This window comes from Lacerta agilis, chromosome Z (genome assembly GCF_009819535.1).
Source record: "Lacerta agilis isolate rLacAgi1 chromosome Z, rLacAgi1.pri, whole genome shotgun sequence".
In the NCBI taxonomy this organism is placed as follows: domain Eukaryota; kingdom Metazoa; phylum Chordata; class Lepidosauria; order Squamata; family Lacertidae; genus Lacerta; species Lacerta agilis.
In genome coordinates, this window is record NC_046331.1 from 39,416,646 (window position 1) to 39,430,922 (window position 14,277).

The window sequence follows — 14,277 nt, forward strand, 5'->3', positions numbered from 1 at the left end:
AGGTAGGTTCATGTATACAACAACCGTCCCTGACCAGGTGCCTTCTAGTTGTTTTGGGCTACAAATGCCACCATTCCTGATCATTAGCCATGATTGCTGGGACCACGGGATTGAGGGCACTTGAAACACCAGGAAGGTACCAAGTTAGAGAAGGCTGATGTCTAAGCAATTGCCTGGCTGTTTGTAGCACGGGACTAAGGAACCTGTTATCCTCCAGATGATTGTCGGACCACAGTTCCCATCATCCCTGTCCATTGACCATACTGACTGAGGCCGTTTGGAGTTTGAGTTCAACGGCAATAGCTCAGCTGGTTAAAGCATGGTGCTGATAACACCAAGGTTGCAGGTTCCATCCCCATATGGGGCTGCTTCATATTCCTGCCTATTCTTACATTGCAGGGGGTTGGGCTAGATGATCCTCAGGGTCCCTTCCAACTCTATGATTCTATGCAACACCTGGAGGGCCACAAAACCCCCACTTTACTGTAGCAAGTGACAAAATTCATCCAGGTGATCATACAAGAAAACGTTTATAAAGCGGAAGAGAGCTTGTGCTCTCTCCCTTTCACGCCATTAATGTACTGCAGCTGCATAACATAACAAATGTAACTCACAATAAAAGTAAACATACCATTCGAGTACCCGCAGTGTTATCACCATCATTATCACCATTATCACTGTTACTGTCTTTATTATCGTCTCTCCTGTTTCTCCCACAGAGCCAGAGGCAGCCTCCAAATATCTTGCCTGCATTTCCAGCCTTTTGGCAGAGTGTCTTTAGGCAGAGAAAATCCAGATAAATGGAATTTGCTGCTGCATTGTCCTTATTTGTTTTACAGAGATCCACCCTCTGTCTTGGTTTCATGCTTCAGACTTTTCAGCCAAGGAACCATCTCTGCCTGAAGGAGTTGAGCTCAGGGCATATCACATTTTATCCTCAAAACAACCTTGTGAGGTTGGTTAGAGTAAGACCTATGTAGGGTAGCTATATATGCACTAGCAGTGAGAAAGATAAAAGCCTGCTTTAAAGAACAACAACAACAACAACAACAACAACAACAACAACACCCCATTACGGTATTGTCAAGGGATTTTTTTTAAAAAATCTAAATGATTCTTGGTAATTTATAGTGTGAGGTTTTGATAATTTGCAGTTCTGAAAACATATAGAATTATAGAACTGTAGAGTTGGATGGGACCACAAGGGTCATCTAGTCCAACCCGCTGCAAAGTAGGAATCTTTTGCCCAACATGAGGCTCAAACCCATGACCCTGAGATTAAGTCTCATGCTCTACCAACTGAGTTGTAGAGGTTAAACTTAAACTTGGATTGTCGTTTGCTTTTTGTGATTAATAAAAAATCTGATTGACTGGGTTAGGCTAAGAGAATGTAACTGGATATTTGGAACCCATGTCTTAGTCCCTCTCCATATTTAATACATGCTGTTGGTTGCCGCTTTGATTTCAGGTGATTTCCACAAACCATCTGGCAACTGTGCTGACTTCTGCTTATCCCTCCTGGTAGTTTACACAGCAGAGTTTTGCAGGCAGAATCACAGGGTCAGAGTGAGAAACTGAAGCCAACTAATGAAAAAGAAATGCACAGAAAAAGATCTTGCACCTACATAATTATAAAAATCCTGATCTGTTTATGAGTCACTCTGTACTGTTGCCACTTTGATGTGTTTCAGGTGCCAAGCTGCTTTGTATAAAATGAAGTTCTGTGTTCACACATTCACTATAATAGGGAATCTAAAACAGTTCCCCACTCCACACTTTTGACCAAAGTGGATGGAATTTACCGGCACAGGATCCTCTCCAGAGCGGACTGAGCCTGACAAATTGCAGACAAATAGATCCAGTGTTTGTTTGTTTTTTGTTTTTTTAATTGGGGAAGTAAAAGGAATTTACTTTTCTCTATTTTCTCTTCAATGCTCTGCAGGCAGCATTTTGGACAGCCTCACTCTCATGTACACAGAGAAGCACAGAGATATACAGTAAACATGGCACAGAAACACAGCAATCTGACTCAGGAAGCAGTGTGCATTTACTGACATCGTGATTCGACCTGGGAGACACCCCCACAAACCACAAACAAATTGTTTACCTTGTTATGTGACCTGCACACATATCCAGTAGGAACTCCTATTTTTTTTTTACTTTGGATGGTTGTTGTTGTTGTTCAGTCGTTCAGTCGTGTCCGACTCTTCGTGACCCCATGGACCAGAGCACGCCAGGCACGCCTATCCTCCACTGCCTCCCGCAGTTTGGCCAAACTCATGCTAGTCGCTTCGAGAACACTGTCCAACCATCTCATCCTCTGTCGTCCCCTTCTCCTTGTGCCCTCCATCTTTCCCAACACCAGGGACCGCCGCTTGTCACCCCCCCTCCCCTGTCACCCGGGGCGTACCGCCCCTACCGCCCCCCCCTAGCGATGCCCCTGCCCTCATTAAAAGGTTCTTTAATTCTTCCTCACTTTCTGCCATCAAGTTTGTGTCATCAGCATATCTGAGGTTGTTGTTATTTCTTCCGGCAGTCTTAATTCCGGGTGGTAGCTGATGCCAATCCTACTCAGAGTAGACTCACTTAAATTAATAGACATGATTAACTCATGTGCATTAATTTCAGTAGGTCTACCTTGAGTAGTACTAACATGTCTCCCACAACATGGGATGTGCTTGTAACCACTTCACCAGGAGTAGAAGGATTTTCAAGTTCTGGAGCACCGCTGCTGCACCATGTTCATTAATTTGAACTTCCTCCTCTTCTTCTTGTTTCCCCAGAAAGAAATAATTTTTAAAAACGTGGCCAGGAAGGATGGGAGTTTGAGCATGGCAGCGTTCCATCTCTGCCTGCGCCGTGGTAAGCAATGCATTCTTCAGGTCAAGAAGGTCTGCAATAACAAACAAGGCAGCGCAGCGAGAGCAATAAAAGCAGAAGGCTTGGAGAGAGAGAGAGAGAGAGAGCAGGAGAGGGAGAGAAATGCAAAGCAAGTGTCATAAAATAAATGAGATGCCGCCATTGACCCTCTTCCCCAGGACGGCTTCGCAACAGCTGGAGGGCAAGGCATACGTCTGCATCAGCAGGATTTGCTACCTGTCTGGCAGGTTAGGAACAGCCACACTGGAGACTCTTGAGTTAAGCGGGAGGCAAAGGCAAAGGCAAAAAAAAAAAGGAAAAGGAGAAGAAAAAAGTAGAGTCAACAAACAGGCTTCAGTTAATAAAAAAGCAGCATGTGAGTGAGATGAGCTCCAATCTCTGTTCTCTAAAATCACAGTAGCTCTTCTATTCTTTCCTGCATAAAACAAAAACAAAAAACCCCCAACATGTCCAAGATTGAATCCCCTGCCCCTCTGAGCTTGCTTTTAAATAAAATAAATAAATTAGTGTTCCTCTAACAGAGGGATCTTGGATGTGGCAGAGGATGCTGCTGCTTTTAGAGTTCTGGGGCATTTTTACAGCTTGCAAGCTCTAGTTAGGGCTTTATTATATGCCTGCTGTTCATCCTGGCACGATGTACACGAAAAATGCAGCTGCAGCTCCTTAATAAATAAATATTTAAAAATCTCTTTCCATGTGGGATAGGCAGAGTGTTTTAAATCAACAGTACCTGTTTGTGTGGACCTTGCAGTGTAACCTCACGAAGGAGTTGAAATGTCATGGGGTTGGTGGTGGACAGAGTGGGACTCCCACCACACAAGCCTGCACTTGTTTAAAGAGTGGAAGAAGATTGGATTGGATTAAGAGTGCAATCCTACGCTTGGATTCATAGAATTGCAAGGCACCTCCAAAAGTTGTCTAGTCGAACCTTCTTGCCAGGACAGGAAATCCAGGACTCCGGCATGGTCTCTTCCACTGTCATGGCTCATACTGTCAGAATGGGGAAATTGGTTTGGTGCTGCAAGAGCTTCAAATCACTTTAACTGAATTTGCCAGCATGTGACTGAATTCTATCCAAAAACAGCGACAGTCTGGAAGTGCCCTTTGTCTAAAAAACATTTCCTTGTAATTAGAACCCATTGCTTGCGGTCCTACCTTCTGGAGCAACAGAAAACAGTTTTGTTCCATTGTCTATGCGGCAGCCCTTCAGATATGACTATCATATTGCCTCTTAGCAGTCACTTCTCTAGGCTAAACATACGCAGCTCTTTCAACCTTTTCACTTGGACTTAAGACTCCAGAGCCCTCGCCATCTTTGTTGTCCACCTCTGAACATGTTCTAGTTTGTCAGTATCTTAAACTGCAATGTCAAGAACTGGACACGATACATTAGGATAATTCTGTCCACAGCAGACCAGAGTGGTAATGTTACTTCTTGTGATCTGGCCACCCTGCTTCCAATGATGCAACCTAGAATCACATTTTAGCTGCTGCACTATGCTGCTGACCCATGCTTAACTTGTGTCCTCCTACTGAAACCACTGGATCCCTTTCACTGGGATATACTCCTAGTGAGTGAACATTGGATTTCAGCCTAAATATTCACCTAGCCATGCAGTCTATTTCCCACAGTGGCTAATAAAATTCTGTAGTGGCTGCACACAAGGGCGCTGAGAGTTCTTATGAGACCCTCTATTTCCCCTCAAAGAGCTGCAATCTCATGGGGTCCCTGTGAAGAGCAACTGATCATCAAACCATTCTGGGAAGGGGAATAGAGGTCTCCTAACACCCTTAGCAAACTACAGCTCCCATAATTTTTTTTTTGGGGGGGGGAGCCACGACTGTTTTAAGTGGTATCATAAATGTATGGTGTGAATGTGGCCTTAGAAAGGTCTCTGGTGGGCTTCAGCCTTAATGAAAGACTTGTGCTCCCTCCATTCTTCATTCTGAAAGAAAGAGAGAAAAGCTTGCTCCAAGCCCTTTGAAACACGGAGCCAGCGTCTCTTTCTCTTTGCTCCCTTCATCATCTTTCATATCTGGCTTCTCTGCTCTCTGGGCTCGCCTCTGATGCTGCCCTCATTATGAAGGTGCTTTCTCTTCAGCAGGGCCATCTCTTCTCTGTATGCTATGAATCTGCCAAAGATGCTTTCCTCCTTGTTGGTCTCGGCCACAGGAGTGGTAGCCGATTCTGGGCAGTGCTTTTCCTCCCCAGCAGATTGGCTAATTAAAACAGGAGTATTTAATCACATAGTGGCAAGGCTTGTTTTGATATCTGCAGGCTTGTCTTCTCTCCAGACAGGAGAGAATGTCAGCTCTGGGAGAATATGAAACGAATAAGTATATAGTTCTGGAACAGACGATGGGCAGTGCACCATCCACTGGGAACAATTTCTTAGGTGAAGCCCTGTGGAAAAACCTGGAATCCGCAGTCTGTAGAGTGTCTCTCAGGGGTCGGCAAGATTTACCTCGCCTGGGCCAGTTCACTCCAGCGGAGATCCCTCTGTGGGCTGGATTGCGCATGCGCGTGCGATTTCTGGTGTCTGCGCTGACGCGATTTCCGCTGCTGTGGAAGTGAGTCCTTGCACTGTGCTTGTTTAACACAGCGCGCGGGGAATCACTGAGCGGGTGGCTCGGTTGGGGGCAGCTCGTGGGCCAGTTAAATGACCCCTGTGGGCCACTTCTGGCCCATGGGCCTTAGGTTGCTGACCCCTGCTCTATCTGATCCATTAAAAAGCACCTTCCAACATTTATTTATTATGTTTCCATCCTGTCTTCTCTGCAGAGCACTAAGAGCAGCGGGCATTGTGCCTTCCCTTTTATCCACACATCACAGCGCAAGACAAGCCCTGTTGGGTCAGGCCAATGGCCCATCTAGTCCAGCAGTCTGTTCTTATAAGGGTCAACCAGATGCCTGTGGAAAACCAGCAAACAGGACCCCGAGCACAACATTCTGGGCATGCAGGACTGGCGCATAAGTGTGGAATAAGCGGTGGCACTGCCAGTTCCTTTGTGGGGCTCTCTCTGCATGCCAGGGATTACTTACTCTTCCACTCTGGATGCATTCCGTGTATTTCATTCCCTGCACTTTAAAATTAGTTTGATCTTCTGCCAAGAGAATTGCTTCCCCTTGCTTCAGTCCTCTCAAATATTCCACAGCAAGACGGATGTGATCCTGTGCGCAGGGGGAGCCTTCATTACGAGGAGCTGTAGGAGACGCGTGGCTTTGCCTTTAACGCCTCCATTGGAACCTTGTTTCAGAAACGTAATCAAGGGCAGGGATGAGGAAGACAAACAGATTAGCTGATTGAACTGGATGGTCTAATCATTTTCTCATCACTGGCTTTCATTCCTCTTTGCTATAATAGGATTAGCGTGTGTTCAGGCTATTGATCATTGCGGAAGTTTGGCCAGGAGGAAAGCCTGTGATGGTTTTTGTTTAAAATGCCTCCTGAATAGGCTGCCACTTCCATCTTCTGTACGATCTGGAGCGTCCCATCTTCAGTTTGCCACCACCAGTTAGAAAACAGGGTGGGGAGCTGGGGGAGGAACCTGTGGCCTTCCAGACATGCTTGGGTCCCAACTCTCATCAATCCCATCCAGTGTACCCAATGGCCAAGGGTGAAGGGATTTGCAGCCCAACCACTCTCCATTGGTGCGCTAAACAAACCTTAAGTAGTAGCAAGGCTAGGGAAATTGTCTTGGAGAGTGGAAGGCGATCATAGTAGACATTCCAGTGGCCAAAGGCCTTAGGTTGAGTCAGTCTATTGGGCCATCCAGCTCAGAACTGTCTACTCTGGGTGGCTGTCAACATGGTGTGCCTCCACTCCTATGATGAGCAGGGTCTTATGTTCCTCTCCAAGTCATACTACTTGAGACCCATTTTAAAACAAAAGGCAAGAGGTACAGCACTTCCAATGAAACACGCCAGTGCTCAATATCCTAGCCAGCCAGCGAGCCAAGTCCTTTCCCAAGAAACTCCATTCCATCCACCTTTCTCCACCCAGCTTCCTATCGATCCCAACAACAGTCAGTCAACGTTCTGCTGCCACTGAGCATGCTCCAGTTGTTTAGGAGTCTCCCAGGCTTGTTACATGACTTGGGTGGTGCCATTTTGGCTGCATAAGTAATGGCACCTACACCCTGAACGTCAGGAGGAAAAATGGGAAAGATGTCAGGAATTGAACCTGGGACATTTTACATGCAGAGCAGATGCCCCTAAGATTGAGCTGTGTGGGTTCTTATAGCACCCTATGGGCTTTTTCAGACTTGCAGTGCAAAATCAGTTGCAAAACCAGACTTGCTTTTAATTTTTAAAAGTTGTCTCTTTCTTCTTCTCTTTCTCCCTCTATTCCCCCTCCTGCCCCCCTCTCCCCCCACCCTCTCATTAGCCTCCATCAGGCTGTAAGTCCTGAGCTAAAAAAGTCACATGTTGCAGCTAGTGGCCTTGGATGTGTACAACCAGGGGCGGGTTGGGGGCTGTGCGAGTGGGGCGCACCCACTGGGCTCTGAGCTGAGAGGGTGCCCTCTTTCGGCCTTGCACAGGGCACACCCAAGTCCACCACTGTGTAAAACCACCCTCTATGCTCATCAAAAGACGTATCTAATCTGTTCAACTGATGGAATGTATGAGAATGTGCACAAGTGGGCTTCACCACAAAATAACATTTATTTATTAAATTAACCATTATTTGTTCATTAGCTTTTATATGCTTTTATAGTGTTTTTTAATTGATTTTAGGCTGTATTTTTTGTTTTAATGGATTTTTTAAATTGTACATAGCGTACACCACGTAGATATTTTAAAAATATCAGGTGTTTTGGAAGTGCTTTGAAATGAATAAACAAGCTAAATAAAATGGAATATAGTTTAATGGTGACTCCATATATAGGAGCAGCATACCACTGAATCCCCGGATGCATTGTGAGGTACTGTACTAGACAGGAATGTTGCTGTTTGCTGCTGGAAACAGAACTCTGGGCTCATGGTGATATTCCCATTAATCAAGTCATATTCATTTTTATGTCCCCTTTCTGCAAATAACGTACCCAGAGCAGGATGCATCGCTAAATACAAAGACGTGAATGTTCCATAACAACACACCAAGTTTATTACACAATAAATAATAAAAAGTAACAAAATCACAAATCCGCAATTGGCCATGAAGCTCACTGGGTGGCTTTGGGCCAGCCGCTGCTTCTCAGGCTAACCTACCTCACAGGGTTGTTGTGGGGATTAAATGAGGAAGGGCGGGGGGAAGAACCATGCACGCCACCCTGAACCTCCTTGGAGAAAAAGCCTCGGATATAAATGCAACAAATGACTAATGATAAATAAATTGCAAGTCGCAAATAATTAAACTAACAGAATCTTCTTGCACATCCTGTACAGCTGATTGAGAGTGCTGGGGATTCGTAGTGGTGTGAAGACAGAACTACAGTTCCCAACATTCTTTGAGGGAATCTGTGTGCTCTGAACTTAAGGGCTGGATGCGAAGGAGAGTCAAGGGCTGACAGCAGTTCCTTGCAACTGCAGTTCCCCATGCTGGGCCTAGGAAAGTGTCTCCAGGTAGCTGGTGAAACCCCTGCAAAGTATTTTGGGGGTTGAAGAGGAAAACGTTGCAGCACATGGCCTTGCCCACTAGAGGTCTCTAAGACAACAGAAAACACCTAGCACATCACCACTCCCAAACCACCGAATATTTGCCTCATTAATGCCCTTCAGCTTTATTTGACAGTCAGTAGGAAGAAGTCTAGCCTTGTCTACTGTCACATTCATTCACAGAACGTATTGCCTGATTTGCCAGAGGTATGATGCGAAGGGAGTCTGAATTTGTACGATTACAAATTCAGCTTCGTTGCAGAATCCCAGAAGGAACAGCGCTCACAGAAGCAAGACACCCAGCACTTCAGCTGTGCTGTGAAAAAGAACTGCAATTTAATTCAATTCCAACGCATACCTCGTTTTTCTATGGAGGGTCATAACGACAGCAAATCAGAACATCCAAATTTTAAAGTCAGCCTTATTTTTTTAATTATTTAAGCGCCAAACTATGCTTTATGACAGAAACCTGTGCAGTTTACCTCGAGGTGTTTCTCCAGATAGGTCTGTATTGTGGGATTAGTGCTTCTCAGGCATGCAAGATTTTTCTTGCGGCATTACAACAACAGTTTGGCATCAAAATGCCAGCCCATAATTACACTCCCCCTCAAACTCAGAGTAACCCTTTCCAGGGAAAGTCCAGTCAGTTTAGCAACCACCACCACCTGTTACCAATGACTCATTTTGCAAACTAGGAACTCAGCTACATTCATAAAGATAAAGCGCTTTACATGTGTTATAACACTTTGACACCAGATGGCGCTGTGGGGTCCCGTATTTTGCCAATGGGATTTCCATGTGTGAAGTTCACAATGTGTTTAACTGAATTGCAACTTTGATGTGTCTAGATCAGGGGTCAGCAAACTTTTTCAGCAGGGGGCCAGTCCACTGACCCTCAGACCTTGTGGGGGACTGGACTATATTTTGAAAATACATATATATAATTCCTATGCCCCACAAATAAGCCAGAGATGCATTTTAAATAAAAGCACACATTCTACTCATGTAAAAACACCAGGCAGGCCCCACAAATAACCCAGAGATGTGTTTTAAACAAAAGGACACACACTACTCATGTAAAAACATGCTGATTCCCAGACTGTCTGTGGGTTGAATTTAGAAGGTGATTGGGCCGGATCCGCCCCCTGTGGGCTGGAGTGGCACAGTGCGATTTCCAGAGTCTGGGCATGTGCAGAAGCAATTCCCGGAGCCGCGGAAGAGAGTCCCTGTGCTGTGCTGTGCTAGTTTAGCGCAGCGGACGGGGACTCACCGAGCAGGCGGCTTGTTTGGGGGGCGGCTCGTGGGCCAATTAAATGGCCTCCGTGAGCCGCTCCAGGCCCATGGGCCACAGGTTGGGGACCCCTGGTCTAAATCCAGCCTAGGCCGCTGTCTGGAAGTACTTCTGCCTCTTTGAAGATTTGCAAATAGAAGCCAACATTTATAGCAGGGTAGGGAGTGGGGAGGGGGTTGAGGTACATCTCTGCTCTGGATTGAGTCTGTGGTGCACAAATTAATTAATGGTTATCACTTTCATTTTGTGTGTTGTGCATTTTTTTTAAAGGGCTACATTCAGATGACATTTTATTTCGATGTCCCGATGTTGATTTCTGCATCTTGTATGATCTTTCGCATGACACAAATGCCATCTAGCATAAGTTTAGTGCTCACTTTCATGTTAATTGTCTCCAGGGGGGGGGGAAATCTGTTCACAGCTAACTAACAGGAGTTTGGTGCTGTAATTTCATATGGCAAAATCTAGAGTGATCTCCTGGCATATGATTATTTCCAACCATTTAAAACTTAGTGTAATACACAATGTAAACAGAATGTTAGAAGTCAGGAGAAAACTCCAACACTGAAACCAGAAAATGAATAAAATAAACCCCACATCTGATTGCAGCTTTAGGGCTTAACCACACTTCTTCTTGTCCCACTGCTTCTCTCCCCACCGTTTAAGGCTCAGCTGGAGCGAACAGCAATTGGGTTTTCTGCAGACTGCCGCTTGTTCCGATTTAGAGCTAAGAGTGGGGAAAGGGGCGAGACATAGGGAAAGCAGCTCAGACCCATGCCTAGAAAGCAGTGGTGGTGCTTCATGCTCTGGCACCGGGGGTGGGAAGCAGGTGGGGCTGGGGCTGGCGCGCATTCTGGGGGTGTGGCGCATTGCCCGCAGGGGCATGGTGTGTGTTCTGGGGGCGTGGCGTGCTGCCCACAGGGGTGTGGTGCATGTTCTGGGGGTGTGGCACGCCGCCCGCAGAGGCATGGTGTGCTTTCTGGTGGTGTGGCGCGCAGCGTGGGTGGGTGGGGGGGCAGCCGAGATGGACCCACTTCCCAGAAATGTCTCGTGGGTCATTGTGCGGAGTGGGATGGCCTTTGGCCTGATACAGTAGGACTCTTCATTCCTGTGTTCTCCCTCTCCTCTTGCCACCCTGCCTTTTTGCTGGCATCAAGGCTTCAGCCAACAAGTAACTCTGCAGTTTTGCACAGCCTTCACAATTCATTCTACTCATGGCGTTTGGCAGGAGGTCTGCTGGCAGAACGCAAGTTATTTGGTTCAGAATGAACTCCTGTAGCCAGAACATTTGTAGCGGCGCAGTCTAATTTGTACACTGTGGGAAATGGAGAACTGTTAACACAGTGCGTAATAGCAAAAAAAAAAAAAAAAAAACCAGAAAACAAAAACCCAAATCAAAGCAAAAGAAAAAAAATGACCCAACTCAAGTAATCTAATGCATTTAAATTTTTGAATTATTTCAACAATTTAAGCAAATTTAAAGCAGGAGAACCTCAGGCCTTAGGAGTGACTGCGACCCTCCAGCGCTCCTTACCTGGCCCCTGGAATTCTCTCCAGGCCTCACCACTCACCAGCTCTGCTCTGCACTGCAGGTGTTGTTGTTGTTGTTGTTGTTGTTGTTGTTGTTGTTGTTGTTGTTGTTTGCCTATCTGGAATGCGTCTTTGAACTCTGATAATGCCTCTTGCTCCCCTGGATGGAGGATAGAAAGGGGTTTTTGTGAATGTGTGTAGACATCAGCCTACTGTACAAAGTTAGAATTTACATTCAGCACCCATCTTACTTTGCCTTTGGACCTGCCCACTTTCTAGCACATGACCTTCAGAAAGTTGTCCGGAATGCGACCTTTGGCCTGAAACAAAGGGCCCCTACAATTGTTTGTCATTCATCCCAGTGTTTGTCATCTGTCCCAGGGCCCTTGTATTCTTTAGCTGAGCTACTTTAAGTTGGTAGCGGATGTATTTCTTGATGGTGGATGTTCCGCATGTCTTTGCTTATATCTTCATACTGAAAACAGCTTGATACCTGGGGGATAATCAGATGGGGCCAGCCCTAAACAAAAGGATGGCCCAGGTGAGGAACATCTTTTGTTGTTGTTGTTCAGTCGTTCAGTCGTGTCCGACTCTTCGTGACCCCATGGACCAGAGCACGCCAGGCACGCCTATCCTTCACTGCCTCCCACAGTTTGGCCAAACTCATGTTAGTAGCTTCGAGAACACTGTCCAACCATCTCTTCCTCTGTCGTCCCCTTCTCCTTGTGCCCTCCATCTTTCCCAACATCAGGGTCTTTTCCAGGGAGTGTTCTCTTCTCACAAGGTGGCCAAAGTACTGGAGCCTCAACTTCAGGATCTGTCCTTCTAGTGAGCAAGGAACATCTTTGGTACCCCTTTATTTGTTCACCTTTTTGATGCCTTTACTACTTATATAACCCACCCTTCAACTTTCATATGCACAATTTGCATGCTTGATTTAACTCCATCATACAAGGTGATAAATTTGCATACGTGGGTCTTACTGCAATTGCTCACATTGCATTTCCCCAGAAATAAACAACACATCTGCTGCATCAGTCAATATCACTGTAGAGATGGGCTTGAGTTGTAAACCAGGCCCTTGGCCAAGCGTCCGTCCACCAGACTCCTCCAGAGAGGAGGCAGTCAGGACTTCCTGGAAAAAAGCATTAGCAAGCAGGGGCCTTGTGGCGAGTGCACACACACAGACACACATACAGGCACACTCTCCCCTCTGGCGGCCCAACCAGCACAGTCAGCATCTCGTTCACACAGCTTTCTTTCATCTCTGTTTGTTGATCACAGTGGCCACAGTCTGCCCTCAGCCCTCTTCTCACAGATCTCTTAGCTGCCTCAGGTACAGCAGATGTCATCAGTCATCAGCATCGTCAGAGATGCTAGACACACTCAGAACTTAGGCACATTCGCTCCACTGCAAAGTTCCAGGTGATGGTGGAGGTGGGGGGGGGCAAGAGAAGAGGCACATGAACAAAAACAGTAATAATAACATTAATAATATTGCACTTGAAGTAAAAAACAACAACAACAAAACTAAACAGGAAGTTGAGCAGTGGTCATGGACACAACCTGTTGAGCATCCAGCTAGCCAATTTCAATAAAAAACAAACCCTAGGTGAACAGATGACAACTGGAAGCAGTTGAGGGTTGCCTGAGCATTTCTTGTCCTTGGTATGCTCCCGGGTGTAGGAGTCCTTTGGACACCATCTTAGACTGGGACTTGATCTTCTTGTAGTCTTCACATGCCTGCCAGAACTCCAGGTTCTCCTCACTGAATTCGGCGCACAGGAAGGCATGGAAGGCGGCCAGACCATATTTATGCTGAAGCAATTTTTCCAGGGCCTCTCCCCACTTGACAGCTTCTTCAGGAGTTGGCTTGAGGGACGTGAGGGCTTTGTCCACCTTGCTAGCTGGAGGGGCTCCAGGAGACTCGTTCCGCCTTCGGAAGATCCCCAGCCAGATCTTCATGTCTTTGGCCCTCTCCAGGTACCATTCGGCTACCCCCACCCCCACGTGGAGAGATGCATCTGCATCCACAGAGACCCCAGAGGCAGCTGAAGCCCCTTGAGAGGAAGTGAAGCCCCACACCCTTCCCTTCCCCAGACCCTCATGCTGAGAAAGTGGCCCTTTCCCTTTTTGTCACCCTCTGAGGCTCCATCACAGGAGGGCCCCAGGGGAGGGACTCAGATGGATATTTTCTTTATTACATAAATTTGCATAGCGCCCTTCATCTAAAGATCACAGGGCAGTTCACAACATAAAAATACAAAACGAAGACATAAAATACACAATAAAACAAAAACAAACCAATAACCCCCCTCTCACCAACCCCACATAATGTTTAGTCAGCCAAAGGCTATATAGAAACATTTTCTCCTGACACCTAAAGATATGTAACGAAGGTGCTAGGCGAGCCTCCCTGGGGAGAGCATCCCACAAATGGGGAGCCACTGCAAAAAAGACCACCCTCCGGACATTTCATGGAGGGGGCATGTGAAGAAGGGCCTCAGGTGGAGATCTAAGGGGCTAGTTAGGTTGATATCAAGAGGTGTATTCCAGAATATATTGTGAACTGCAGCCCTCCCTTCGTACATACACTCACCCCATTTAGGATTCTATGCTTTGTGTGGCCAGTTAAGAGTGGGCCTAACCCACCTTAGTGTAAGTTTTATAAACTCAGTAGGACTTACTTCTGCATTACATCATGTAGGATTGGACTGTGTGCCTAACAGTGAGGTTATTCTATTACATAGAAGAATGTTTGTCAAGTGGAATAGCTGGAGACTGTGCCTTACTCCTGATATTATGCTATCTCTATAGAATGATTTTATTATTGTTTACAGCCTGTGAAAATTGGCACCAGGCCAGCAAGAAGGCAAAGAGGGGGAACTCTCCCTGTAATAATTTTCATACATCTGGCATCATTAAAAATATTTGATGGTGTAAACAACAAATAGCTCTTTGTGGAAATATTTTTCCT

At 46.1% G+C, this 14,277-nt stretch overlaps 1 protein-coding gene across 1 annotated transcript; it reads right to left on the bottom strand.

The window, feature by feature from the left end:
• Nucleotides 1–12,908: 12,908 nt before the first annotated feature.
• LOC117040484 (regulator of G-protein signaling 3-like) lies at nt 12,909–13,268 on the bottom strand. Its single transcript, XM_033138278.1, has one exon. The coding sequence runs from the start codon at nt 13,263–13,265 to the stop codon at nt 12,909–12,911; it is 357 nt and encodes a 118-aa protein (XP_032994169.1). The 5' UTR covers nt 13,266–13,268.
• Between the last annotated feature and the right edge of the window lie 1,009 nt (nt 13,269–14,277).

What these genes read in the sequence shown, in the direction of transcription:
- LOC117040484 (XM_033138278.1), bottom strand. Translation starts at nt 13,265, where the DNA reads ATGAAGATCTGGCTGGGGATCTTCCGAAGGCGGAACGAGTCTCCTGGA.